The sequence below is a fragment of the Ammospiza nelsoni genome, chromosome 3 (genome assembly GCF_027579445.1).
Source record: "Ammospiza nelsoni isolate bAmmNel1 chromosome 3, bAmmNel1.pri, whole genome shotgun sequence".
Classification (NCBI taxonomy): Eukaryota; Metazoa; Chordata; class Aves; order Passeriformes; family Passerellidae; genus Ammospiza; species Ammospiza nelsoni.
In genome coordinates, this window is record NC_080635.1 from 80,287,234 (window position 1) to 80,314,979 (window position 27,746).

The following is a 27,746-nucleotide window of genomic DNA, read 5'->3' on the forward strand; positions in this document are numbered from 1 at the left end:
TTATCCTCCAACCAGTTTTAATATTCAAAAATACAAAACTCTATTTATTTTTTAAAATTCTGTATCAGGTTAAGAATTATGTGCACGTAAGAGAACATATGCACACTTTGCCTGATTTGATTGCATCTATATGCACAAATACAGTTGTTATGAGGTTGCTGATCCACTATGTAAAATAACTCATCACTTTCACATTCACAGCATTGAAACGTTTGACTTATTCAAGAAAAAAATCTATTTACTTGTAAAAAATAGCTCAAATAAATTGAAAATTTAAAAGATTTTTTTAGGCATCCTAAGTATCTACAGAGGTCAGTATACAGGGCTGAGGGCATCATAAAGCCTCTGTGCTGCCAGTTCCACCATTTCACGAAGGGATTCATCATCTTCGCTCCCCAGCTCACAGTCAACTGTCTGGGAACAGAAAGAGAAGGATGTTACAACAGTGGGCACTTCATGCTCCCTGTCAGCACCCAAGGAATGCTCCCAAGGGGAAGCAAAAAGCACCCATGAAATTATCAAGAGCAGCAGCCACCATGTAGAGGAGTTCAGAAAAGACTCAAGCGAGTCTTATGCTCAAAACTGCGGTGTAAAATGCACTAAGTTTTGTGGATTACACTGGATTCAAAATCAAATAAAATCACACAAGATTCAGTTCCTGGAGATTTTGTTTTATCTGTGAATTCACTGACACTGTATTAGGTTAACAATGCAGAACACATGCAGTCACTAGAGGTACAGGCACCACACAGATGTTCCCACACACATGATTACATTTACACAAAAATAATACAAGTAAATTAAGTTTTTACTAAAATAAATTTTCCTAGATAAAGACGCCCACCCCAAACATGAAACTTGATCTACACTCTTGATCAGAAACAAAGGACAGCATTTGAGTAGTAATACTGTTCTTGGTCCTGTGGCCTTTCTAAACTCTAAGACTTCACCTCCTTTAATTCAGTATTAACTTGCTACTCTCCTATGATTTTTCCAACCATAAAGGTTTGGGGGAAGGAAAAAGGGCACTTAAAACAGCAAACATGGATTTAATGTTATCTAGCAATGTATTAACATGGGGAAAAATCCATGTGTCCCACCAGTCAGATGTACACTAAACAGCTTTTTATATTAAAGCAAATAAAGTTTTATAAGATACATACACACGTGAAAAAAGACAGGTCTGCCTTGTAAAACCTGGTTCACAATGGCACAAGTTTGCCATTGCCACAGACTGCACAGTAAGTACTGCAAAGATACACCCTGCTGTAACTGAACTGCCACTGGCCTTTCTGTCAGTACTCAAATCTTTGAACAATAATGACGTATTACAAAAACGAAATCAAACTCCTTGATTAAACAGTTGCATCCTTTTCCAGTCTAGTTACTTTTTTCTTTATTTCAAGAGTTCTTTCACCAGTCCTGTATTTTTCTGTACTATGTACTGACTGAAATGTAGGATTTTTTGTTAAAGAATTGAAAAGAGATGGCACCATCTGTAATTCACTATTTTCTTAAGAGAATTAACATTCACTTGTTTTGTTTCAATAGGTAACAAATTTTTGGCAGGGGCCAACCTTTTCTTCTGGGTTTGTAGAACACTTAAAACATTTGTTGTGACCCCTTAAGGAGAGCATGTGAGAGGTGCTCCATAGAATGAATTTTCATTATATTATTACTATGAATAGAAGCAATACACAAGCTATGTTTAATATGTTATTAGCAATGACAAAGTCAGTATGTTAAAATGCTTAAAAACATGAAGGACATGGCTTTAACCATTCTTTACAGTTTTAAATTATTCAAATTAGTAGGTGTGACAGCTTCTTAAAGCACCCTTCTAACATGCATGACATCCATTTCTGTAAGCTATTAAATTAATAAAGTGTTTATTTTGGTATTTCAGGCTTTCAATTTAGCTCCAAAAGGATGAAGATGACAAAAAAAATTATTAACAACATTCCTACCCTGTAACTGTTCAGTTATTCAGACCAGAGCCATGCTTTAAAAGCATTAAAAACAAATTGTGGGTTAATTCACAATTTCTCTTCTACAATCTTTATTATTTTTTTTTCATACAACTGAGCTGCTGAAAAATACTGGGTTTTTTTCTGAATGTACTGCATTTGTTGCATAAACATTTTTCAGTTAAGAATGCTCTGTTTTGATACAAGTACATTTCCTTAGCAAGTGAGTACCTGGCAGTGTAGGCAGCACTGTGTGCAGCAGGAGACTGCTGAACACAGCACGCACAGAAGGGCTTTGCTTTACATACCCGAGTGTCCAGGGAAATGTTGGCAGTCTTTCCATCCACTGTGATGCACAGCACAGACTCATCTTTGGAACTCACACAGTCCTCTCCAAACATATCCCTAAAGCAAACAGCCAGGAGTGTAAGGTGTGGTCAAACAGCAAACTAGGTTTTTCTACTAACCCTGGGGTCACTTGGGCAGGTGAGTATCACCTTGCAGCAACAATTATTTAACTCACTCTGATGTAATTAAGAAGATCAATCTTTATTATGACAGTGGGTATCAAATAACAGTAAGAATTTTACCAAAATAATCTCGTCATAAACAAAGGGCAGGTTTCCTTTGGCTTCAAAGAGGCAAGATTTCTACATAAATAGAAGAATACACTCAGAGTAAGTTTTAAAAGAGATGTGATCCAAAGTTGTTTTCATTAACCATTTGTAGCATAACTTTTGGAGGCAACTTAAAAATCTGCTTCTGGAAGACATAACTGGGCCCTGTATTCAAAATTTTAATGGTGCTGAGAACTTTTTACTGTACCTTTTTCTTTACTTAATTCCTGGCCTTCACAGAAATTAGACTGAAGTAAATTTGCATGAAGTATTTTTATATAACTATCTTAAAACCCCTTTATACTAAGGCTATTCTATTTATGTGGTTAACATTGCTCACTTTCCTTTAGAAAAATACACATCAACTTACTGAAGCATGATCTCCATTCTCTTCCTATATACATCCATATCTATTTTTTTGGAAATCTTATTTACTGCAGCTGAAAAGAAAAAAAAAACAAACTTTTACAGACATTTACTGGGAGGGAAAAATGGTTAATTGATAAATACTATTCACAAACTGACTTTCCTGAAAAACAATAAAAAAAAAAAAAGTATGTTTAAACAATTTATTAAAAAACATATTTAAAAAAATGAGTCAAGGAAATGCATACATTTCCATTATATATTCCTGTTCTCATCATATTTTAAAGTCAAATATTTCACAATTCACAATCTGACTTTTTACTGCTCCTGCTTATTACTAACACTCATTACATCTCACATATCCTTTACTTAATAGAGAAAATAATTTACTTTTGTCAGTTGTTTATAATCCCTCCATTTTCTCTTATTACACAAAACTACCACATCATGGAGGCTGGGAGCATGCAGAGAATAAAATAACATAAAATAACATAAAATAAAACTGGATGGTTTTGTTTTGTTTTATACTGAATGTGAGTAGTAGTAATAAGCATAGATATTTCTGGAATATATTTCAGCAAAGAGAAGTTGAAATAAAAACAATACCTTTTTTTAGACCTGGTTTCAAAATTAAGAGGTAGTGTAAAACAAGTGATTTTTCTTTTGAACATAAATATTTAAGTATTTGATTGTTAAAGAGCCAGAAGTCTGGAGGAAAGGGTAGTTGTGAAAATTGCTACCTTTTTCATTGATGGATACAAAAACTTTAAGTCTTTTGAAACACTGTTTTTCAGTACTTCTAAATCAGCTGAAGAGTTCAGAACACAGTGGTAGTAAATTTCTGAGTAACTCTTTGAAAAATTTTATAACTGCAAGTGACCGAGCTTAAATCTTAATAATAATAAAAACCCCTGAATAAATATATTAAAATTTACCATTCCTTAGACAAGATGCAGCAACTGAATGTACTAAGCAAGATATAATTTCATCCTGGGAATGAGGTAAACACAGGAACATGGTCAGCTAAGCAACAATAACTTAAGATATTTTAATTTGATCTCTTTTGATCCTGTGTATATACCCTAAAATACACAACTGCAAGAACTCTTTCAAATGTTTTTACCCCAAATAAGAAAAAAAACCAAACAAAAAACAAAACAAAAAACAAAACAAAAAACCCCCAAAAACTGAAAGAAGCCACACCTGAGATGAGCAGACAAAATCAGCACCATAAAAAAACATGAGAGATGATGCTAAAAGGCCCATAAAAATACAAATTAATTTCAGGGTGGTGGAGGGTGGAGAATCTAGATACTGTCACTAACAAATCACACAGAGAAAGTGTGAATAAACAAGGTAGGACAGATACTACAATAAGAAATTTTAAAAATCTGGCAAAACAGTAAAATGGTTTTTTTCATCTGCATAAAAAAGGGAAAAAAAGAGGAGGCTAAAGTATCATTCAAAAATAAAATTTCTAGTTTTGGTTAGTCTCATAGAGCAGAACATGAGGACATGGCTAGAAGGACTTATATAGAGAAAATTAACACAACCAAGATCAGAACATTACACTCTGAATTTGTTCAGGTCAAGGTGACTGGAAAATCTTTACCCCCAAACAAAGTAAGAACTATTATGGGAATCTATAAACTCAGGTGAAAGGATTTTTAACAAATGTGTTGAGTCAGGTATGGGACTAAACCCCTAAGGAGCACTGACTGCTATTATACAAAATTATTAAAATATATAATAAAAGACAAGAGGGGTAATCCAGTGAAAATATCTGTCCATATCAAATCATAGAATCAAAAAATGGCCTGGACTGGGCCATACAAAACTTAATCACTTCAGGTTTTTTGTACAAGGTTTCAAACTTATTTTAAATAAGGCCATGTTTTCCACAGGCAGTCATTGGTTGCCATGTAAGAGAAAGTTTCAACAAATGAATATGGCACAAATAATGAAGACCAACCTGTAATTCTGTTTTAGGTAGCAAATTTTACTTCCTAGTGAGTTCCATAAGGCAAGGAAATACAATAAGGGGATTGCAAGCTTTCCCTCTAAGCTTGATGTAAAAAAAATTACAGGAAGAAATGCCTCAGTTAAATAAACATACACTAAACTCATACCTTTCTGTATTTTGGGGTTTGACTGAACTTCCAGTATCACTGTTGTCACAGTGTCTGCATACATATCATTAGCAGGATTTGCCACCCACTAGAAGACAAAAAAAAAAAAATCATGATTTAGACTGAGTGAATAATGCAGCATAGAGACAATGTAACATTAATCGCATTCTCCTTTTTGCTTTTCTCTGAATTCCAGCTTCAAATGACTGTCACACATTTCACACCAAATCAACTACTTTTAACTGGGTGTACTCCAGTATGTTTCTGAGCATATTTTACAAAATAATTAATTACCACAACTCTTCGGGGGAGGAAGAAACACCATTTGATGTTATTTCCAATTACTATCTGCCAAATGAAAAAAGGGCACCAAATCTGCCATTTTACTCATGAGATACAGCAAAAAACCCCAACAGGCACTGGATAAATCAAATAACACACATGCACACAGGACCACAGCACAAGGGGAACTTTGTTCTAGCCTTTGCTGTACTTGTCATACAACAGAAAACTTGAAACATTGAATTCTGCATGGCATCTCTATGGTATTATTTTGAAGAAAGTGGAGAACAAAATACTTCTTTCTCCCTCACCAATGCCCACCTCAAGGACTACCATGCCTGGTTCCTGGATGACAGTAATATTTTTGAAAACCTTCAGGGCTGGTTTTTGCTGGATTTCTATTTCTTCTACATCACCTAAGAAGTGACAACAAATGGTTAGCAATAATGAAATTATACTGGAAGCAAGACTAACTTTATTTGCCTACGAAAATAAGAATAAGAGGGGCTGTCTGTTATCACAGCTGCTCAGAGTAGCTCACAAAATGGAACCCTATACTCTCTTTTCTTACCTGACAATATTCATTGTTCTGGATTGTTTAGGGTTTTTTTATTAGGTAATTTTGGCCACTTTACTTGGTTTGAATTCTTTTATTTGACTAACTTAGTACACTGAGTGAGTACACCAACAAAAAAGAAAAGACATAAGGAATTTAGTTAATTCTGCTCCATTTGCAGAAGTAACCAGCTCTTACCCCTTAAAGGATAATCCATTGCTCACATAAGCACAGAGCTTAAATGAAAAGCACTTGTGCCTGCTAGCACTTGGGTTATGAGGACCTGAACCCCAAATGAATATAGGTGTTCTCTTCACTAGTGACATGAATTAGATTCTGACACTAGAGACTTAAAAAAATTCTGAGCTTTAAATCTGGGAAAGGAATCTGCAAGGTGTGTGTACTTAGCATAGGAGCTGCCCCTAACCCTTGAGAAAGCCAGAGAGAGGCACAGGGGATCATCCCAGTGTCAGGTTTAAATGGCTTCTCATCCAGGAACAGCCAATTCCAGGCTGTCTGTCCCAAAGGAGGGCAGGGCTCTTGTTTTGATTAACTGGATGGCATTAGCCATTTCATTTGGGGCTAGAGATACCAGACCAGTTAATAAAAGTTTCCATCAGAGTGGCCAGAGCACTCACTTTGGGGCTAACAGAGACAGAAATCAGCTATGCTCTATATTGCTATATGCTCATCACTTTGTAATATGAATGCAGTAGAATCCCCCCCAAAGCTGTGTCACACTCATGAACTGCATCTGGCTGGCAGAAGCTGCATAGTCTAATGAAAGCTGTAAAATACAAAGCCATCTCCACTCAGAAGACCTCTGAAGACTGGAAGTTGCTGCAAAGGCTGGCCAGTGTGAGTGCTGGCCGTGTGCTGCCCAGCACGCACCGGTGAGTTTCTGCAGCTGGTACGAGAGCAGACTGAAAGGGCCCGTGTAGGGGATGGCTTGGGTCTGGGTCACCGTGCTCATGGCCAAGTCCGTGTAATCTGAAACCATTTGAGAGAGTGCATGTTAAAAACTACCCCTCTGAATTCACTGTCTAATAAACAGAGTTGTCATTATAGATAAATAATAGCTTTGATACATTTAAGACAAGGGGGCTGAAAAGGATAATTTGTAAAGAGGAGGGTGGAACACCTGTTATAAGATAAATAATGTATTTGTGGTTAGGAAACCAGCTTGTTTTATTATCCTGCCTATTAGAGACAAACAATGAACTAGGGCAGCAGAACTGCTTTCCCCCCAGCTCTTCTGACCTCAGATTTAATTCCTCTTCTATTCTGAGAACAGATCAATTCCCTGAGTAGTAAAAAAGCATAGGAGGACTACGCAAATATTTTCTGTGTTCTGTAGCTTTTTACACTAAAAACTAATGACATTTTAGAAAATAGTAGGACTATTGATTGAAGTGGTTTTTTGGTTCTCACTGGAATGTTTTATGCATATTCTTTCAGAGGAAAAGGTTTTAAGTAACCAGAAGGGAAATGGAATTTTTCTTCTTTTCTGTTAGAGAAAGGAAAGATTTTGAGTGAACTAGTTAAACGCATTTTTTGTCTCACTACGATAGTTCAGAACTTCTGGCAAATAAGAAATAAAACTAAGATGTTCACTAATGCTTATGAAACACAAAACTGCAGGGAAAAAACCCAGAATTATAAGTGTTTTAATGACACAGGAAGTTTCAATTACCCACTGATAATACAACTGTCTGTACTTACTGGAGAGGTCACATGGAGAAAGGATGTGATAGTTAAAATTTCTTTTAACTAGGATTCCAGAAATTCTCTGTCCTTGCTCTGGTTTCTTATCTGCTAAAGATCCCATCACCTGGAGAGAAAAAACATATACAGTGCATCAAAGCAATCTGAAGCATTCACAGCTTCAAGTAATTATGGAGATGAAATATCGTTCTCTCAGAAAAATCAGAGTATAAAATTAACTCTGAAAACAAAAGAAGGAGTAACCTAAAAACTTTCTGAGACATAACACAAGAAAAGTTTGTAAGAGTGAAGAACCAAAAAAAATCCCCAAAACAACAACAAAAAACCAACATCCAAATAAAAAACCCTGAACCAAACACCAAATACAACTAAACACAAATCATTCACATACTTGGACAACATGCAATTTGAAATCAATCAATTAAAAATAGAGGCTACAAGATAATGTGCAATTTTTACACCAGTAGGAAATACTGTTCTACATATAAGAAAACATTGATTTCATACCTTGGCAAGTTTTTCTCCTCTGAAGTTTAATGTCACAGCTTCAGTATTCCTAGGATTATGAACTTCTATATGAACTTCATCATTATCCTCATACTCCCGTATCAATGCTGCTTTCAATCTGGCCATTTCATTCTGCTCACCATGAACTAAAATCTATAAAAAAGACAGTTTTCCTCTTAGCAGAAATTATTTGTCCAACCAGACAAGTTTAGTAAGCAAGTTATCAAAAAAAAATTGCCACATTCTATCTCATCTTTATAAAAATGCAATTCCATGAGGTCACAGTGTAGGAAACATGAGCTCAGTTACAGTTGTGTCTGTGAATTCTCTGCATTATTTGAAGGGTGGGACTTCACAGCCCTGAGTTGTAGCTGAAAAATCCATGCTACCAAGCAAATTGCATTACAGAGATCCTATTTAAGGATATAACACAAATACATTGTTGTATTATGAAAGGGAAGTATTAATTTAAGTTCAGCAGAAGTCACTTAGCTTTATATTTTTGCATATTTTGTCTGTATGTAGATATAAACATAATAAACATGCAATTCAAAGAGGATGCTTCACAGTTCACAATTTTCTTTGCCAAGTTAATTCTCTTCTCTTCTGTGATTTTTTTCTTTCTTATCTGTGTTTGCACACTGTTTCACCACCAGTTTCAGATCATAGTTGCTATTTTCACATTCTGGTCCTTCACACCTTCTTCTTCCCTGGATTTGCTCATGCTTTTCCCTCCAAGTGCTGCCTCTGTCTTTTGCTGTCTGCACATATCTTAAACTGATGTTTTCCTCTATATTTCAGAGCTAATACTAGTGAATTATTCCAATACCAGCATCTCCAACTTCCATACTGCATCTTACTTCCCAAAACACTGCTGAAACAGATTGTGGCCTACACCATTATCTGCAAAGTCATCCCCAGAGATCCCACATGCACACACTCAAGAACAAGTTGATTTTTACTTTGCTAAGATAACTTCACAAAAAATTATCAAAATCTCCACCTTCAATTATTCAAAGCACAGGGATGCTGGCTACTGCTAGACACCACTCCCTGCCTTGACTCAAGGCTGTGAGCTGGTTTGATGAATCCCACTCTGGAGAAAAGGGCAGCATGGATACTGACCACATGTGGAGGTTTCAGGGCCCGGATAAATTCACTGGTTTGTTGATAATCTGTGTGAGCAGAGAAAGAAATGTAATCCACAGACATCTTCAGTGGGAGTTTTTGCCCTGACATAGTTGTGATCTCTTCAGGTTCAGACATGATGTGCTAGAAAATAAAAAGCACCTTAATTTAAAAAAGCCTCCTATAGACACCATATAACTAATGCTTTACATTTCAAAAATCAATGAAATAATAGTGGCAGCCACGTTAAATGTGAAGCAGTGAAAAAAAATCTCTCAAATTTCCCAGAACACACACTCAGACATGAAAAACACATGCACAACATACCATTTCATCTTGTGCATCCTCAGCTGTTCTGGTGGCTCATGCTTCTTCCAGATAAATCTCTCTGACTTGTATCAAAACAGTAACAAGTGTGTGATTTCTATCTCTAAAGGCAAAATTAGATGCTGTGGTTGCCCTTACCTGCTTAAATTTGGAAGGATTTAATTCCCTACAGATGGTCAATGGCACAAGGTGCACAAGGCACTCTCGTCTCTGACACATAAGTAGTGTTAGACTTAATATCAGCTTCTCTAGAATTAGGATTAGGGCTACCTTCTTGAAAAATTAAGCAGTGGAGAGGTCTAAAGTACCAATCATTCCTTCTCATATCTTGCCCCTAGAAATGACTATTCTATATAACATCACTGGAAATGGCCATATGCAAACCACCTGTACTTTTCATTAACATTAGCCAAAAGCAACCAGTTTTGACTACATACTCATACATACCCAACAACAATCTCAGTAAATCACATAAAGGCACTTCCTATTGACCAATTCTTTCAAAAGCTAACATGAATGCTATCTGTAATTAAGAGGTTGTGGTGCATTAGCCACTCACCTTAGCAAGAGTTCCTTCAACGCAGTACCCTGCAATAATGACTCCATTTCTCTTATCTGTGCACCAGCTCTCAAACAACTCCCTGGATAAGCCACTCTGCATCATACCTGGGGAAGCCATCACAACACTGGGGCCAATGTCATCAAAGTGATCCATACTCTAGAAAGACACGATGGGAATATCAGTTACCACAGCTCACTTACACAAAGCACAGCTCAGCTGCACCCTTACAAACATACAAGAAGGGCCCTGTGTTCACAGATTAGACCCCATCCTCATAAAAAGTGCCCTTTGCAGGAAAATTCCTCTTACTGATACCCACTGCAAGCACAGGGATCTGAAGTGGAAAAAATGTTGGGGCATAAGACTGCCTCAAACAGCCCTCTGAGCACTGGACAGCTGATAACTCAGATATAAACCAGCATCTTATCAATCTATTAGGATATTAAGGATATTGATTGGCTCAGCTGATTGGTGCTAAAGCACACCAAGGTTGTGGGTTCAATCCCTTGAGGGGCCACTCACTTCACAGCTGGACTCCATGATCCCTGCATAACCTTCCAACTCAGGATATTCTCTGGTATCAGGATATTAAACATGCAAACTATTGAGCAAATATGAACTCTTCTGTCACATTCACCTTTTTGTGAGAATGTCAAGCCTTACCTTCAGATTACTAATATGCTTGAAAACAAAAGGATTGTTGATGTTAATTTGCTTGCGGATTTTGTCATTCATGGCATTGACGTATGTCTGATAAACTGCCATACATTTCTTGGCCAAAGAGGAGGCATAGTATATGGGGATATCATGCAGTTCAGGATGATTCTGCCAGTATTCATCTAAAACCACAAAACAAACAAAATAATAAAAAAGAACAAAACAAAAAAACCCCAGCCACCAAACAACAAAACACAAAATTCTGTCCACAGGATTATTTGTAAAGCGTGTGCTTCTCAAAAGCATCAGTAGTTCCTGTAAAACAGATTTATCTGTGGGCTTTTTCAATTTTAGTACAGAAAATCACCATCACAGCCTCTCTGCTTTCATCTGCTTTTCTAAAACAATCACCAGCTAGAACTATATACAAATAGTACAAACAATCATGCAAACAAACACGACAAAGGTGAACTTCAGATCCTTTCAGCAGGTCAAACTTCAATCTACCACCACCTTCAGCTACAAGCTATAAAGTACACATGAGACTACACTGCAATAAGTCTATGTTTGTGACAATAAAATAAAGCTTTATGTCCCTGTCAAATATTAATTCCACATCTAAGAGCCAGGGACATCTGCACACAGATTTGTTTGTGAGAATTCGCTGTATGAACATCCTGTGAAATAAATCCATGGAGTTCAAGGTGAGAAGGAATCACTCCATTATCAAGCCTGGCTTTATGTATAGCACCAACAGTTACACTTTACAAGCCCAACTGGAACAAAAACAAGGAAAGAGCCTCTGTTAACCACAACTTATTTTATCATTGATGACAGTAGCCTTGACCCTTCCTAAACACAAAGAAGAGATCTGAATACAGCTGTACTCTCACAGTTGGATACATTTCTGCTAGTCTGAATGATAGTTATGTTGCACAATTGAGACACAATAGTCCAAAAATAGAGGTACACTCTTTTGGCTGTATTTGTGCATTTACAATGACACTACAATGTGCTCTTACCTAACATTTCTGATTTGCAGGCAAAGCTTCTCACAACATTTCAGAAAGGCTCAATGCCATGGCTACCTTAATTAGCTCAGGTGTAAGATGGAAACAGCCAGTGAAAGATAACCAGTCACAAACTGAATTCACTATCATCATTTTCTACACCATAACCCAGTATTTTATTTTTGTCATACAGTTACAGAAAGAAGAGAAATAAACACAGAAGCCTACAGGCTCAGCTGAGTAGGCATGTGACATGCAATTGCATTTTCTACCTAATTAAGCATCCAATTGCATGTCCAGCTTTCCTAGATATATTTTCAAGTTTATCTTTAGAAACTCAGTTTAATAACTACACACAGCAAAGAGAGGCAAACAAAGTACAACCTAATGGCCTCACAAGGTTGAAAATGTTCAGTTTTTATGTTATGTTCTCTATAAATTAAAAAAACCCTTCACAATCAATGACAAGTAGTAAATAATTCTACAACATCAAATACTACCCCATGCCTAGATCTGAATTTGTTTACACTTGAATAGACTAGTAAGACATTTTGAAAACAAACTAGCTTCTAATACTGAGCTAAACTGAAATGAAAAGTGAGAAAGATTTCAAGTAGTTTAGGGATCACTTCATATTCAACACCCCTAAATATAAGCATTTTAAGCTTGAGATTATTTTCTTTTGATCTTGCCAGCCTTTGAATGAGCAGAAAGACTAGTGAAAAAAATGACATAACATAGTACAAATTAAATGTGCTAAAAGGAAGAGAGGCCTGGAAATAATTTACTTAAAAGCTGTTTTTTCTTAAGTACCTTGTAACTATCTACACATTTTATGTGAAGTAGCTTGTTGTGTTCATGGGTAGTTCTCACTTTTGTTCAAAAGCCTAATTTACTTTTCATTATTATTAGGACTTCAGAAGTGTTAGAAGTGTCTTCTAAGCTTTTCCTATAAAGAGCTTTTCATTCAAGTTTGTAAATTAAAAGTGCAAAAATAGCAGAACTTCAGAAGAAATCATACCCCTTTTTTTAGCAGTACAGTTTAAGTAAAACAGCTGCTGTTGTAACTTGTTGTTGTTATTTTTCTGTTTGTAATAACTGTCCCTAATTGCTGAAATCCTGATTCAAAAAGATTCAAAAGCCAAGCACATTATTATCACACCATCATCTCCTTTCTAGGTCTCCCATCCTACTTCACAAAGCAGAACTGCTGGTTGGTTTACAGGACCTTTTGCATTTGAACAAACATGCCTTATATATTAAATTATCAGGTAAATAACACTGTAAAATGTCTGAAGAGTTGTTCAAGGAATTATGATACCAGAAAACATTCTAAATCCCTTTCTGTGCAGCTGGGAAGGTCCATACCTAAGATGAGGAGCAGTTCCTGAGCTCGGCCCAGGGCAAACACGGGGATGAGGCCTCGGCCCCCTCTGTTGACGATGTCGTGAACGGTGTTGCAGAACCGCGCCTCCCGCTCCTCCCTCTTCTCGTGAATGTGCGTGCCATAGGTGGATTCCTGCAGACAGACAGACACAGCACTGAAAGGGCTGACACACAGAGTCATTCCTCATCTTCTCTGAACCCAACCGAAACAAGCAGATAAACATACAGGTGTTAACATGTTGGGGAGAGGAAGGAGGGGTCAAAGAGAGGGAAATGTTCCCCCAAGTTCCCAAAACCACCCTGCCAAGGCAAATAACCAAAACTTCCCTGCTCCCAAATCCCTCCAAGCAATTTAGACAGACAGATCCTGTTGGCACTAAAAAAGTTAGAGCTATTAATTTCAATGCTTCTTTAAAGAGGTTTCAAATGTAACACACTTATTTTCCTAACTGCAAATGCTGCCAGAGCTTTGATGATCACACTGACAGGGCCTAGAATGGTACATGTGCCACGGTTTAACCCCAGACTTCAAAAATAGGAATTACACAAAACACAAGATTTTGATGTGACTTGAAATTAGATTATCAGTTACAGAGAACAGCCAGAAGGGACACAGTAAATGAAATAATTCTATAAGTTCCTAGCGTTTGTTTCCAAATTAAAACTGTTACTTACAAAGTTTCCCTTGAGCTGCTGTTTTCCAAACATGGGTTCAGAATAAAATAATTTCACTCAGAAAACAAAACAAAACAAAACAAAACAAAACAAAACAAAACAAAACAAAACTATGGAATAACACTCAGGGCCCCTCCACCGAGGACAAATTCTTAACATATCTGGAACTAGGTTAGGATCCACTAAAAGAGATGTCTGGTTAAATTTAGGTTGGCGTAACACAAGTCAAAATCAAATAAATCTCCCCTCTCAGAAAGGTCTGTCTAGAGTCTTAAGGAGCTTCATCAGAATTATAAAATAGTAATTAGACTTTTCAACACAATGGGAAGCAATGTCAGAGTTCTGAGCACCCAAGTATTTTGGATATTTAACACAAATCCCTCCCTCTAAATCTCCACTGTCTTTGTCATTCTGTTTTGGCTTTAGTCAAGTCATACCCCTAGTCCATAATTAATCCCTAACAGAAAGAAATCATTTTGCAAAACTTACAATTATAAGAATGTCAGGTTTAATATTGGGAATCTCAGCTGCCATCAGGTGTCTGTCCTCCTGCCTTGAGAAATCACCTGTATATAAGAGCTGTTGGAGACAAAGAGAAGCACTGCTCTGGTTACAGGTTCTACCAGTCAGCAGCCTTTAAAAGGCTGTGCAAAGATGGTTTTAATGAATTCCTGATAAAAAGGTCAGCTGTACTTTAAATAAGACTCCTCTTATGTGAGCAGTGCTTACAATTTTAGGTCAACAGCACTACAAGTATTTAAACTTCTATAGTAAATGTTTTTCAAGCAGTAACATCATTCCAACAAAACCACGTAAACAAATATTAGGCTCTTATTTTTCATTTCAGATATCAAGGTACCATTTTCAGCTTTCTGCACACTTGCATTGACCACAAAGAAGTAAAAATAGACATAACATAAAACACAGCAACTCCTACAAGGAAGTAAATCAAAGATCAAACTGTATTTACACACCAGAATGCAAATATAACGAATAATACAATAAAATTATTTATTAAAAGTTCTTCTAATATTTTTATACTAAAAATCCTGTTATCTCATTGATTTTCCAAATAGAATAATCACTTTCCCCAATACACCAAGATGTAATTTTTAATTATTTATTTTTAATGAATTCTTAACTGCAGGGTGGAATGCAACTCTCTGCACCAGCTGATGGTTTCAAAACTGATATTTTTTGATTTAACAATAATTCCATTGATGAAAATGTGAATAATACATAACATACAGTCAGTGACAGCAGACACCTGGTCTGCCAGGTAACCTACTATCACAGGCAATTAATTAAAACCCAATCTATTTCAGTCATGCATAGTGAGAGGGAAATCTTCTTCGTCATGCCTCAATCAGAAAAAAACCCCAAAAAGCAACACTAAGAAATCTAAATTTTATTGTGATCACTGTAAACTCAGTTCTATTTCTAGGATTTTTTTAAAGTTAATACTCTTGTACTTCTCAATCATTATAAATCATGAAAAACTCCTACTGGGCAGCAAGCCTCAGAACCACCTTCTCTCTTCCCTCTTCTGGACTGTGTGAAACTTTCCTTGGACAGTGATTATCCTGCTGAACTCCAATTCATGAGATATGTTTCAAGTATCTGGTTTTGGCACAGTGCTGCCTGTGATTACATGATTTACTTAATCCCTCTGTGCCTAAAATTAATAATAATCTTATTTCTTTAGGTACTTTAGCACAGGAGTGTTATGATAAAAATGTAACTCACATACACTGACAAATGCCATATACGAACTTGAGACAGGCAGAGACGTCAGAATTACAGAAACAAACATCTGTTCACAGATTTAATAAAATGCAGCTTCCACAAACTGCCTCAGCTACCACCTGCCTCTGATCAGCCCAGCAAGGGAAACTATAAGTTTAGTGGTTCTAAATCTGAGTCATGTCTCAGACTCCCACACAATCCAAACATCTTACCTGATTTGTGTCACTTGCCAGTGTTAATCAATGAGAAAACACATGTCCTCTGCCCCTGACCTGAGTCCAAGCCTATTGGACATCTCCAGCCACAGTGGTGGGGCATAAGAGACAATAATAATTAATGACTACATTAGTACTCAGACTGGATTTCAACTTATAAGAAAGAGAAAATACCTTCACACCAGCTATTTCAATCATAAACATGGCTGCTCCCAGAACATGGCCTGCGTGGTAGCACCAGAATTTGATTCCTGCCACCTCCTTCACTTCATGGAAGTTGATGGTCTCAATCTTGTCCATGCTTTCTTCCAGGTCTGTTTCTGTGTACAGCATGTCATCTGCTGAGATGTTACTGCATACAAGTGAAATGGCTGAACATCAGCTCATCTGAACAGCTGGAAAAAACTTCCTGGCTTTTCCCCACTGACAGATTTCCATTCAGTAACACCACGTCCCCCATGTCAGAAATCAAGGCCAGCTACTCTAATGGAGCTCCTTAAGGAGAGTTAAAGTACTTTTCTTTTGAAAGGCCATGCAAGAAGAGTCTTTTCAGTTAAAATCTGCTCTGTGTTTCTCAACAAGTTCCTAGCCCTGGGCAGGGATCTGCAACTTAGCTTGTAACAGTCCTCAAAAACCACATGGATCCATGCTCTTCCTACCAGCCCAGAACAAACAAGTTAAAAGAGGACTGTTCTGATCCAAGCTCAAAACAGCTGAGTTGAGATTCACTCAGGACCACTGCAGTCACATGGAAATAACGTGTCAAGGCGTGAAATACAAGAAAAAAAAGCATAAGAGAAAAATACCCCAACATGTAAGTAACAGAGCCTCTTGGTATATTTAATATTTGATCTGTCCTTGTGCTGAAGAGTGAATTGTAACTTTAGGAGCTTAAAATTCACTACAAACTATCCATGAGGTAGTAAAATGATTCATTACCTCTAATCTGGTTATATGTAATGTTGCTACTTATGACAACATCCAGGTTCATCCAGCTACTTTTGGTAGCTTCACCTTGAATTTCCCATTGGAAAGGGAAATAATAGGTAAAATAATTCAGGAAGAGACAGCCCACAGGTTAGCTTACCTGACTTTAACATAGTCTGAAAGAAGCCATCTGTAAATAGCTTTTGTAGCATGAGTCATAAATGTCCTTCCCTTAAAACTTGTTTTCTGTAAAAACCATGGCAAAGCCCCACAGTGATCTAAATGGAAGCTTAAAACAGACACACAAATCCAATTAATACATTCATATTACACAACACTAATATATAACATCCATAATTCACTACTTCACTGGACTAACATGGTGTCATAAAAATCCAGAAACAGAATTTTCAACCTTGTTGTTAACTGTGCTGGTCTACATTCTGCAGACTAGTGACTAGAAACATGACCAAGAAAAGGTAAAACTAATACAGGAAATTCTCCATTAACTGCCAAGGTTTTACATGTATAGTATTAGAGTTACCTTCTTTCTATAATTTCCATATAAATTTAGAGGGAGAAAAGGAACAGGAACCAGGGACACTAAACATCAAAGACATGAAAGCTAAAAACACAATCCTAATTTTGCAAGTTGCACACTGAAGAATAAAACACAATCTCTGAAAATTAAATTATTTGTTCACACTTCTAGTTTGACCCATCTTAAGAAACTACTTTTGAAATACATGTAGAACAAACACATACTACAAAAGCTCAGGATTTTATGGAGAACTTTTTATTACTGATTACGTCATTTAGAAATGGCTCTCCTTGTCTCTCAGCCACTAAGCAATACATAAACCACATTCAAAGCTTGTGCAAGCCTCCAAGAACCTTTTTAATTCAAAGCCAACAAAGCAAGAAACATAACCAATATTCTTCTGGAGTCTTTATGTAGAAAACTCACTCCACAAGCTCTCACAATGGTGTTAAAGCAGACCAGGCTGTAAAACAGTCAGAAATCAGAGTGACCTCAGAGAAGAGCTGTAATGTCAAAAGTGGATGAACATCCTCAATATTCAGTCCTTAATTCTAAATGGAGATCCTTCAAACTTTTTTTTAAAACCCAGAAACTAGAATTTTCTCCTACCATCTAAATAACACCTATTTTTCAGCCTCTCTTGATAACCTACAAGTGAACACAGCTCAGACCATGACCTCAAGTTATTTGTGCTTTTAGGTGCCACTTACTGACTAATAAGGAGGAGATCAATCTCAGCTGGATCTATCAAATCAATGTAAGGAAGAGCATCCATTCCTTCCAGCCCAGGATGGATTCCACAATCAAGCTGAAAAATGAAACAAAGTTAAGGCTCCTAGCAGAAGGTATAAAAACCCCTCTTCCATCTTGGTCTATGACATAGTTATTAGTGACTGGTAACTTTTAGCATCACACAAGAAAAGTTTTTTCTTCATTAAACATTATTTTTAGCATTGGATTTCAAGCAGAACAGTCTGGGTTGGAAGCACATACATTCTATATGGGGAGAGGGTTTTATTTTACAGCACAGCCTCTGGGATGCCTAATGCCATACGTGCTATACTGCTCCAGAAGGCTACACAATGTGCCTTTTCCAGCACTGTGTCTGACTGCAGAGCAGAGGCTGAATTTAACCTGCAGCATTTCAGATCATTTCAGTGATCTGAAGCAGCACACTGAGAGAGCATACAAAGATATCCATGCAATAATTACCATTATTTTTCTTCCTTTAAACTCCAGAATGATGCATGACCTTCCTACTTCTTGACCAGCACCTCTGCAAAGGGATATGAAAGTCATGAGGACTGGAACAACGCACACCGATGTAACCACATTGGATGCCCCCTGGTTATTTTTCTGTGCAGAAATAACAACTGCACGGCCCTTTTAGGCCCAGCTATCCAAAGTACCTGAGCAGCTGTACTTATCCCAAAGGAAATGAGGCCCTACCTAACGCGGCAGAAATAAAAACAACCCATTTGAGGAAATTATTTTGGCCTTTTTTTTTTTTTTTACTGAGCACTCGAGTCTCAAACTACTGACACGTACAATTAAGTTCACCTAAGTAACAAATCGGGCCCAATAAGCCTGGAGTAGCATCCTGAAGCTGTCCCCAAACCAACGCTCGTGGGAACGCCACCACAAACCCCCTCAGCCGCAGCGGCCCCTTCAGCATGGCAAGAGGCGGCCCCAGCGGCGCTGCCGCGGCCCGGCCCGGCCCCCCGCGCCCCGCGGCTGCCCCGGGCGCTCACAGGGGCCGGATGAGCAGCTGGTCGCTCTCCTCGGCCGGGATCAGCGCCTCGGCTTTGCGCTTGGCCGCCATCGCACCGCGCTCCTCCCGCCGCCTTCCGCCGCCCCGCCGCGCCTGCGCCGCCCCGCGCGACCCGGAACGGCATCAGCGGCAGCGGCGGCATCGGGATCGGCAGCGGGATCGGGATCGGCAGCGGGATCGGCAGCGGGATCGGCAGCGGCAGCGGGAGCCAGCGGGGCCCGGCGCGCCCGGTGAGCAGCGGCCGCATCGCTCTGTCCCTTTTCGGGTTATCGGCCGGGGACGGAGGGAGGGACGGGGAGAGAAGCCAAGCGGGATGCGGTGCTGCCCTGCCCGGCTTCCCGGGCCGCCCCCTGCTCCCGCTGGGGCAGGGATGCTCCGCGGAAAGCCCGGGAGCTGCTGCGGGCCTGTGGATGCACCCGGACCGCCCGGGAGCCGCTGAGGGCCTCGGAGGCCGCTGCGGAGCGGCAGAGGCGCCTCTGGAGCGGCCGCAGGGCTGTGCGGAGCCGCCGGCACATCCGCGCTGGAAACCGGGGCTCGGGGTGTGCTGGACACCGCCCTGCTCCCACACCGCTGCTTGCCCTCAGTGGCTCTTAGTCCGCCAGGCACCCAGTGTTTGCTCAGCGGCGGCCGAGGGACTGTGACCCATCCCGGCATCGCGCATCCAAGCTCCGCCTTGGGCTTCTTTCATTATTTTCTGCAGTGTGAGCCATCTTCCGTAGGTTGTCATCATCCATTGTCCTCTTTCTTCCGCCTGCTCAAAGTTTCTGAAGTTTTGTAATGACAGTAATTCGTCTCTGAAGCTGAGAAATAGGGTTTCAGAGAAACAGGGAGCCAGCATCCTTTGCTTGACACTGGCCAGCCAAAGTTGAAGTGAAGCAAGGTGTTGGTAGGGCAGGCACATAAGAAATAGGGTTCTGGAATCCTCTCAGAACTTCCAGGAGCTCAGTTCTAGTGCAGTAAATGTACCACGCATTTTGCTTCATTTTCAGGAATATGTGAAGTGGTAGTGGCTGCTCCTAGGAGTATTCCAGTCAGTAGTTCTTCAGAAATAGGTTGGGGTTGGTTTTTTGTGTTTTTTTGTTGTTGTTGTAGGGAGGTGTTTAGTCGGATGGGGGATAGATTTTGCTTTTTGTTTTGTTTTAGTGGAAACACTGTAATAGGAGCAGGGAATGTGTTCTGTGCACTTTATAGGGCACTTAGATAGTACTCACGAGTAAAAATCACCTGATGTTTAGGTGGGAGTAAATTTTAAATTTTGCCTTGTTTCTAACTCTATCTATGCATTAGAAACTGACCTTTGCAACACTCTGTAAACCAAGTAGTAGCCTTTTTTGGCAATTCAGAAGAATAGGGAAGTTTTAGCAGAGAGCTTGAGGAACTTTCCCCAGTCACGCGTGAAGAGCACTAGAGTAAAATTCCTACCTCCATTCACAGAGTCCTGAGCAAATTTCCAGTTTTGGTCCACTTTGGACACAGTCACTGGTATTTGCCTGGACCTCCTTCCCTTGATATGACAGGCTTTAATTTTAACTTTTTCTACTTAGAAGATCTTCTTTGATCCAATTATGAAAAGATGTTTAGAAAAGGAAAGAAGCGACACAGCAGCAGCAGCTCACAAAGCAGTGAAATCAGCACTAAAAGCAAGGTAAGCTGGATGTGGTGTTTACTCTCTTTGTGGAGCACTTGGGTTTGCTCCAAGTTAACAGTTCAGTGGTTCACTTGCACTGATGGTAGGATGTGATTTCCATAAAATTTCATGTTCCACAAAGAGAACTTTCTACTTCCATTCCTCAGATTGTGTTATGAGAGTTAAAAATACCTATCAGTCATAAAGCCCATGTATTCTGAGATGAATACTCAGTCACTTCCACACTGAGTTGCACAAACACAAGATTTTCTCACAGCACATAGGAAGGTTTCAAGAAAAAATTACTACATTTCTTCTATTTTTTTCCTTTAAGGACAGTGCCTGCTGCTAGGTACCATGAATGAGTTTATTCTTCAGTACTTCTTGGTTTCTCAGTATCTCTAAAAGTATTCTTAATTTTGAATAATGTGTTCATTTTGTCTGATCAGTTTTAGAATGATCACTTGAATATTCTGGGTTTTCCAAGGTGCTGTTTGTTTTCCCCTGCACTGCTGTGTTAAGTATTGGTGACAAGCACGTAGTTGCCAATTTCTTCAGGTAAAATTGTAGTACCAGAAAAATTTGGTCATAACCCTAAGGTTTATTTTTCCTTTTTCTCTGGACTTAACCTTAAGGTTCATTTTCTCTTCTTCTGTCATTTCCTCCTTATTTCAAAATATCTGTGGACTTCTCAAAGGTTCCTGATGAACTTTTATCAGTCCAGTCTGCACTGAGGCAGAAAGATAACTTCAGGAAAGAAACAGGTGGTACTGTTTTTTCTTCCCCATTTTCTAACATTGTTAACACAATCTCAGTAACTTTCTGATGATGATTTTTTTTTTAGTCTGTAGATTCCAGTCTTGGGGGACTTTCCAGGTCTAGTACTGTGGCCAGCCTCGATACAGACTCCACAAAAAGTTCAGGTATGTAATCAGAGCTTGAGCAGGTATGGATGGAACAGGATTAACTTTCTGTCTTTATATAAGACAGCAGAAAATGGAAAAGCTTAAGATAGGTATTTTCAGTAATATGAGTGAATCTGTTAGGTAGCCTTGTGACTGTTGCAGGCACAGCCCTAGGCTTCTATTATTTACAATTCATCTAGGATTCACTGTTTTCAAAGTAAAGTGTCTGAGGAAGAAAAACTTCGCTGTGCTACCAGTCTCTTATCAGCACAAATCTTGTACAGCTTTTTGGATTGCTGTTTTCTGCTTTTCTAAGTTTACATTCGCACCAAAATAATGGAAATAAGATTTGATTCTACTTGGTTTTAGTCACCAGTGTATCACTGTTGGACCAAACAATTAATTTGAAACAAATAGACCTCAAAAAGTAGAACCAGCTTTTTAATGTTTTCTGATTCAAGGTTGTTAACTCCAAATTTGAATTGGTGTAAACAGTGCTGTTTATACCAATATCATGTATGCATATAAAACTGTTGCCTTTACCAAGGGTCTGCTCTAAATCAATCCAGTACAGTTCATTAAAGAGGAGTTAATATACTGTGACAAGTGTTTGATGAAAGTCTGCAGAATTAGGGAATTTATTATGTTAGCCCTGTCAACAGCAATTAGAATAGCATTACAGTTCTGGAAGTCTTCAGAATGGCTTTGTTTTACTTTGTTGCAGGACAAAGCAATAGTAATTCTGATACATGTGCAGAATTCAGAGTTAAATATGTTGGTGCCATTGAAAAATTGAAATACAATGAGAGCAAAAGCCTTGAAGGGCCACTGGACTTGATAAATTACATAGATGTTGCACAGGTAAGTGGGTTACAAAAGGCAATACCAACGAAGTCAAAGCATCTTAAACTTAGGTGTGGGTTTTTTTTATTTATCCTGTGGTTTGACATCTGTAAATTTTAGACTTACTTGAATAAAGTGGCATACTTAACTATTAACCTATGAATCTCAAAAGCCATCACAGTTCTGTAATTTTAGGTGACTGGAGAAGGTGCACCCAGAGAACCAAGGCCCTTTTCACGAGTCCTTATTGATCAAGTACCAGCTGAAAGTTGTTACGTTGCCTCCACATTGATTAGGATTAGTAACCAGGAAGGAATATCTCCCCAGATTCTTTAGTATTGTAAAAGTTTTCCCATAGAGCAGGATGTCAAGTTTCTGCAAGTTTCATCACTCATGAACCTGTGACCAAAGAACCTGAATAATATTTGGGTCGAAAGCCATAACTGGTTGTTCTCATTAGGTGGCTGATTATATATATTTAAAAGCACAGAATATCTGTTTATTGTGCAGCAACTTGTCATTTCTGAATATTTGCTAAAATTGTTTTTGCAGCCAGACAGTGAAAGTGCTGCCAGTGGAACATGGATCACCTTGGGTCAGTGCAGCATGATAGGCCAAGCATGATTTTTCAGCCAACCTGATTTGACCACAGGGCCAAACTCTCCCCTGAGATGACAAATTCCTTTCTGGAACCATGTGATATTTAGAGTAGAATAGAGCAGAATGGAATAGAGTGTTCCTGCTGGAAGGCACCCATGGTGACCACCAGTCCAAACTGCCTGACCACTTTGGGGCTGACAAAAGTGAAATGTGCTGTAAAGGGCATTGTCTAAGTGCCTCTTAAACACTTGACAGGTTTGGGGCATCAACCACCTTTCTAGGAAACCTGTTCAAGTGTCTGGTCACCCTCTCAGTAAAGAAATGCCTCCTAATGTCCAGTCTCCCCTGAATGTATTTCACATAACCTTAAGAGACCTGGGCAGTCCCACAAAGCAGGATCTGAGCAGGGTTTGTGCTGGTGCTGACCCAGTGGACCCAAGTACACATAAATAAGTTTTCTGTTATGTATCTTCCTTGTTCATGTTCTTCTGTCTGCACTAAAGGATTTTGTTTGTTTCCCTCCAAAGCAAGATGGAAAGTTACCTTTTGTTCCAGGTGAAGAGGAGTTTATTATGGGAGTTTCCAAGTATGGCATTAAAGTTTCCACATCTGATCAGTATGTAAGTGCTTCACCCAACTTGTCTTTCTGATGAGAGTTGATAAGTGCTTTCATTTATTTCTCTGGTAGATGATCTGTGTGACCAAAATGTCATTTCTGCCTTTAAGCAAAAGCAAAACAAACAAGCTCTCCCAGCAGCACTGCTTCGTGTCATATCTCCACAGGCTGTGTTTTCCTGGATTTATGACAAAAAGCTGTTCCTTTTGAGATAGAGCACCACACAAAAGACAAGCAAGTCTTCAGTAACACTCTTTGGGTATCATTATTTCTAGGGCTAAAGTAGTGTGACTGTGGTGGCCAAGACCATAGGTTCCTCAGCCCAAGTTAGCAGGGCAGTTCCTCTAGGTGTTTCTGTGTAGAGGGAAAAACAAAGGATGGGGTTTTTCTAAGAATACCCAAGTTGCCAGCTCTTTTAAGTTCCATCCTGCACTCCTAATCCAAGAGTTAGAGTTCACTCCAGCATTAAAACCTCATGATTCCACTTTATTGATCAAGCCTACTTTTTCTTTGCATCATTTCCTACATGTAGTTTCTTTTCCTTTAGTGCACTTCAAGTAGCTTCTTTGCTAAAAATAAAAATCCGGTCTCTTCCCTAGGGCCCTCCAGTTGCCCTTGTGTAGCTTTGAGTTGCAGCCATGTGGTTTCCTTCTGGTTGCCCTCAGAGCCCCAGATGCCATAAATACTTGGCCTTAGGAAGCCTTGACCCATCAACAACCCAGCGATGCCTGTTCATGAAAGCCTCAAGTATGAGCATGGAGAATAGCATTGCTTAATGGTTGAATGCTCTGAAGAGAGCCAAAAAGTTTCCTTTGGTCCCTTCAGAAAATCAAACACTTGTTTCTAGTGCCTGGGAGGAAGGGTAGTACTTGTTACTCAGACTTTGAATTCTTTTGAATTCTGTTTTTGCTCTCCTAAATTCTTAATTCTCATTGAGAACATAGGTTACACTATTATTTAAATTCCTTTGTGCTTTGATAAAGATCAAATAGCTAATTTAAGACTTTCATCCATCGCTTTTCTGTCTTCAAATTGCAAGCTTGCACAAGCAGATAAAGCCTTTTGTGGTTAAGCTACCTTGCACTGACAATTTGTTGCATTGCATTGTTCCTCAAATTCTGGCTTTTTGTATCTGTGTCACTGTAGGCATTTCATTTGTCCTTCAGTGTGTTAGTTCACCAAATTCTATTCACAGAGTTCCAAGATACTGAAAGGATGGGAAGAAATTAATTTACAAGGAGGCTGTACTCAAAAGAATTCTATCATCCCTCTTTGAGTGATAATCTACATACACATTAGTACTGTAGCAAGTGCCAAGCAAGCAACCCTTGAGAGTTAGTAGGAATTTGGTGAGCAGTCCTGGCATCTGTCTTACAGAGATGGGAGGGTGGGTGCAGGAAGCTCCAGGCAGGCTCCAGCTGCCCTGAGCATGGTGGGAGATTGCTGATGGTGACAGCAATGAGCTGAGGAGCTTCAGGATGGAGATGTTTTTCAGCAAGGTGACCTTAGGGCTCTGGTGGAGGTCTCTCCCTCCAGGGTTCCAAGGTAGGCAGCAAGCTCACTGCCCCTTTTTACAGCTTCTGTATCAAAGTGGGCATTGCTTTAGACCCTTCAGCTGACAGAGACATCTGTTTGATGCCATGAACACAAAAACAAAGCTGTCTAGAATTCCTAAGACCCTGGAGATGGTATGTCTGGAATAGACCAGATGAGTATGATCAGAGGGCAGGATGGCTGGAGAAGAAAGGCTTGTGTAGGTGCAGCTGCAGAGACCTTGTACTGAATGTCTTCTACCAATCCCTCTCTGGCATGGCCAAAATCAGAAGTATTGGGACTATGGTGGAAATCCTGCAGCTCTGATGGAGAGTAGATTTCTCCCAGATGAGATTCGTGGAAGAGTCAGGACACATCCTGTGGTTTAGGTCACCAATAGCCTGGCTAAGCCACATGGCTACTGCCCCCCAAAGCAACTGGCCTTGTCTGTGCTCTTTTCTGGGAAGTTTCTTGTGTGTATCCTTCCCAAGACTGGACAGGGGAAAAATACTGGGAAAGTAAGAAGTTGTTTGAAGTTACCTCTGTGCCAGAAGGACAGAGTGTCCCACCTGTCACAGAGGCTGAGTTAGAAAGTGAATGTGCACTTCCAGATTATGGCCAGGAATGTCTCCATAGAATCATGGGAGGGGCTGAGTTGGAAGGGATCTGAAAGATCCTCTAGTTCCACCTCCCTTGCCATGGGCAGGGACACCTGCTAGACCAGGTTGCTCAAAGCCCCCTCTAACCTGACCTTGAACCCTTGCAGGGATTGGACAGCCACACCTTCTCTGAGCAATGTGTTCCAGGGCCTCAGCACTCCCACTGTAAAGAATTTCTTACCTTAAATTCAGTAACTTACTATAAACATGGTCTTTCAGTTTAAAGTGATTCAAATCCCCTTTTAGTCACTGCATACCCCTGTAAGAAGTCCCTTTGCTGCTCTCTTGTAGACCCCCTTCAGGTACTGAGAGGTGCCCAAAGTCTCCCCAGGAACTTTCTCTACTCCCAGCTGAACAACTCTGTCAGCTTATCTTCATAGTCCACATGGGAATGCACTTCTAAAGTAGAAGCAAAAGTTAAAGCTAAACTTGTGCTTAACCACCACTTTTTAAAATCTTGACTAAACTCTCAAGTAAAAAAACAAATTTCCCAAGGAAAACTTTTCTCCTTTAAATAAATCTAAAGTATTCTTTTGTAAATAAGAATAAAACATGGAAAACTGAAATATCTCTTGCTGTTCCAGAGTAACTTTTATTTGCCATGTGCTTTCAGGATGTGTTACATAGGCATGCTCTCTATTTGATTGTAAGGATGGTGTGCTATGACGATGGTCTGGGAGCAGGAAAAAGTTTACTGGCTTTGAAGACAACAGATGCAGCCTCTGAAGAATGTAGCCTCTGGGTATATCAGTGCAGTAGTTTGGTAAGAGTTTATGCTTTCAGTGTTTAAATTAGGTATTGGCATTCTGATTCCAGTAAAGGGAGATTCTAAAACCGAAGGCCCTTGTGAAGGCTTTTTGGTAGAAGGAGGATTGCTTAATCTAAAAAAAAAGTATAAATTTGTGCTGGCTGAGGAGGGGAAAACAGCCCTGCTCCTACATTAGATCAGTTTTGAGGAAAACACCTACATTCCCTAAAATTGCCAGTGACTGTACTCACCTGAGAAAGCTCTGTCCAGTCTAAAGGGTGCTATGGCAGCACCTATTTCCAAACAAAACAAAAATCTTTGAAGATGTGGAGGAGGAAGGGATGTGGTAACAATTCTGGTAATAGAGCATGCAACCATATTTGTAAGCAAGGGAGGTGATCCCTCCTTCTGAGTAGGAGAATTCACTGTCAGGATGCTCTGATGACACTGACCCTTGGCTGGCAGCGCTGGGGGAACACAAAAAATGAGGTTCTGAATGTTGGTGCTGTGCTATGCACAGCATTGTTTTCTGTATCTCACAGAACAAAATGAAGGACACACTCTGCTTTAAATGAGTTTTGAGAAGTTTAGGAGTTCTTCAGAAGGTGTTAACGTGAGTGCTTGGGTTTTTTAGGAACAAGCACAAGCCATTTGCAAAGTGTTGTCTACAGCCTTTGACTCAGTTTTGATGTCGGAGAAGTCCTGATTTCCTTTGGCAGCAGCGTTGGTGCGGGAGGCACCGGGCTCCTCGTGACACCAGGGACAGCTTGGAGCCACACACTGTCCTAGGAGAGACTTACTGTGTAAAGGAGACCCTCACAACCTTGCACATGGTACTTGGCATTCCCCAAACATGACTTGAAGAGTCCATCTTCAGTGTCCAGGACATTACAGAATTTTATATTTAACACAATTTCTCTTTTTCCTAAATCATGTTTTGTATGTTAATGTCAATATTGCAGAAATGTAAAATAAAACTGACACTTGCTTCTACCTCGTTGTCTGAGAAATAATTTGTTAATATACAGACTTTGATTCTGCTTAACCCAGAAAAGCAAAATGGTAAGGTGGAATTATTTGGTGCTTTACCCCTCTAATTTAATCTCAGGTGTGCCATCTAC

At 39.3% G+C, this 27,746-nt stretch overlaps 2 protein-coding genes across 7 annotated transcripts; one reads left to right on the forward strand and one right to left on the reverse strand.

Moving 5' to 3' along the window:
- On the reverse strand, positions 1 to 19,186 carry CPSF3 (cleavage and polyadenylation specific factor 3). 3 transcript variants are annotated; one of them, XM_059469620.1, is made up of 18 exons: positions 19,075 to 19,186; positions 18,536 to 18,599; positions 18,034 to 18,131; positions 16,943 to 17,071; positions 16,030 to 16,207; positions 14,384 to 14,473; positions 13,202 to 13,352; positions 10,830 to 11,005; positions 10,164 to 10,322; positions 9,275 to 9,421; positions 8,150 to 8,302; positions 7,640 to 7,748; positions 6,809 to 6,907; positions 5,683 to 5,777; positions 5,080 to 5,167; positions 2,955 to 3,024; positions 2,276 to 2,372; positions 1 to 414 (listed from the first exon to the last, which is right to left on the reverse strand). In XM_059469620.1, the coding sequence occupies exons 1-18, from the start codon at positions 19,143 to 19,145 to the stop codon at positions 313 to 315; spliced, it is 2,076 nt and encodes a 691-aa protein (XP_059325603.1). In that variant the 5' UTR covers positions 19,146 to 19,186; the 3' UTR covers positions 1 to 312. The 3 variants fall into 3 exon arrangements, with proteins under 3 accessions (XP_059325603.1, XP_059325602.1, XP_059325604.1); XM_059469619.1 differs by lacking the exon at positions 19,075 to 19,186 and adding an exon at positions 18,872 to 18,890; XM_059469621.1 differs by lacking the exons at positions 18,034 to 18,131; positions 18,536 to 18,599; positions 19,075 to 19,186 and having other exon boundaries at positions 16,030 to 16,079; positions 16,943 to 16,994.
- ITGB1BP1 (integrin subunit beta 1 binding protein 1) lies at positions 19,134 to 27,618 on the forward strand. 4 transcript variants are annotated; one of them, XM_059469623.1, is made up of 7 exons: positions 19,134 to 19,324; positions 20,642 to 20,739; positions 21,566 to 21,644; positions 22,351 to 22,487; positions 23,597 to 23,689; positions 26,491 to 26,640; positions 27,260 to 27,618. In XM_059469623.1, exons 2-7 carry the CDS (start codon positions 20,668 to 20,670, stop codon positions 27,329 to 27,331), a joined length of 603 nt encoding a protein of 200 aa, XP_059325606.1. In that variant the 5' UTR covers positions 19,134 to 19,324; positions 20,642 to 20,667; the 3' UTR covers positions 27,332 to 27,618. The 4 variants fall into 4 exon arrangements, with proteins under 4 accessions (XP_059325606.1, XP_059325605.1, XP_059325607.1 ...); XM_059469622.1 differs by having other exon boundaries at positions 19,231 to 19,324; positions 20,639 to 20,739; XM_059469624.1 differs by having other exon boundaries at positions 19,231 to 19,324; positions 20,639 to 20,739; positions 23,601 to 23,689; positions 26,529 to 26,640.
- Positions 27,619 to 27,746: the final 128 nt, after the last annotated feature.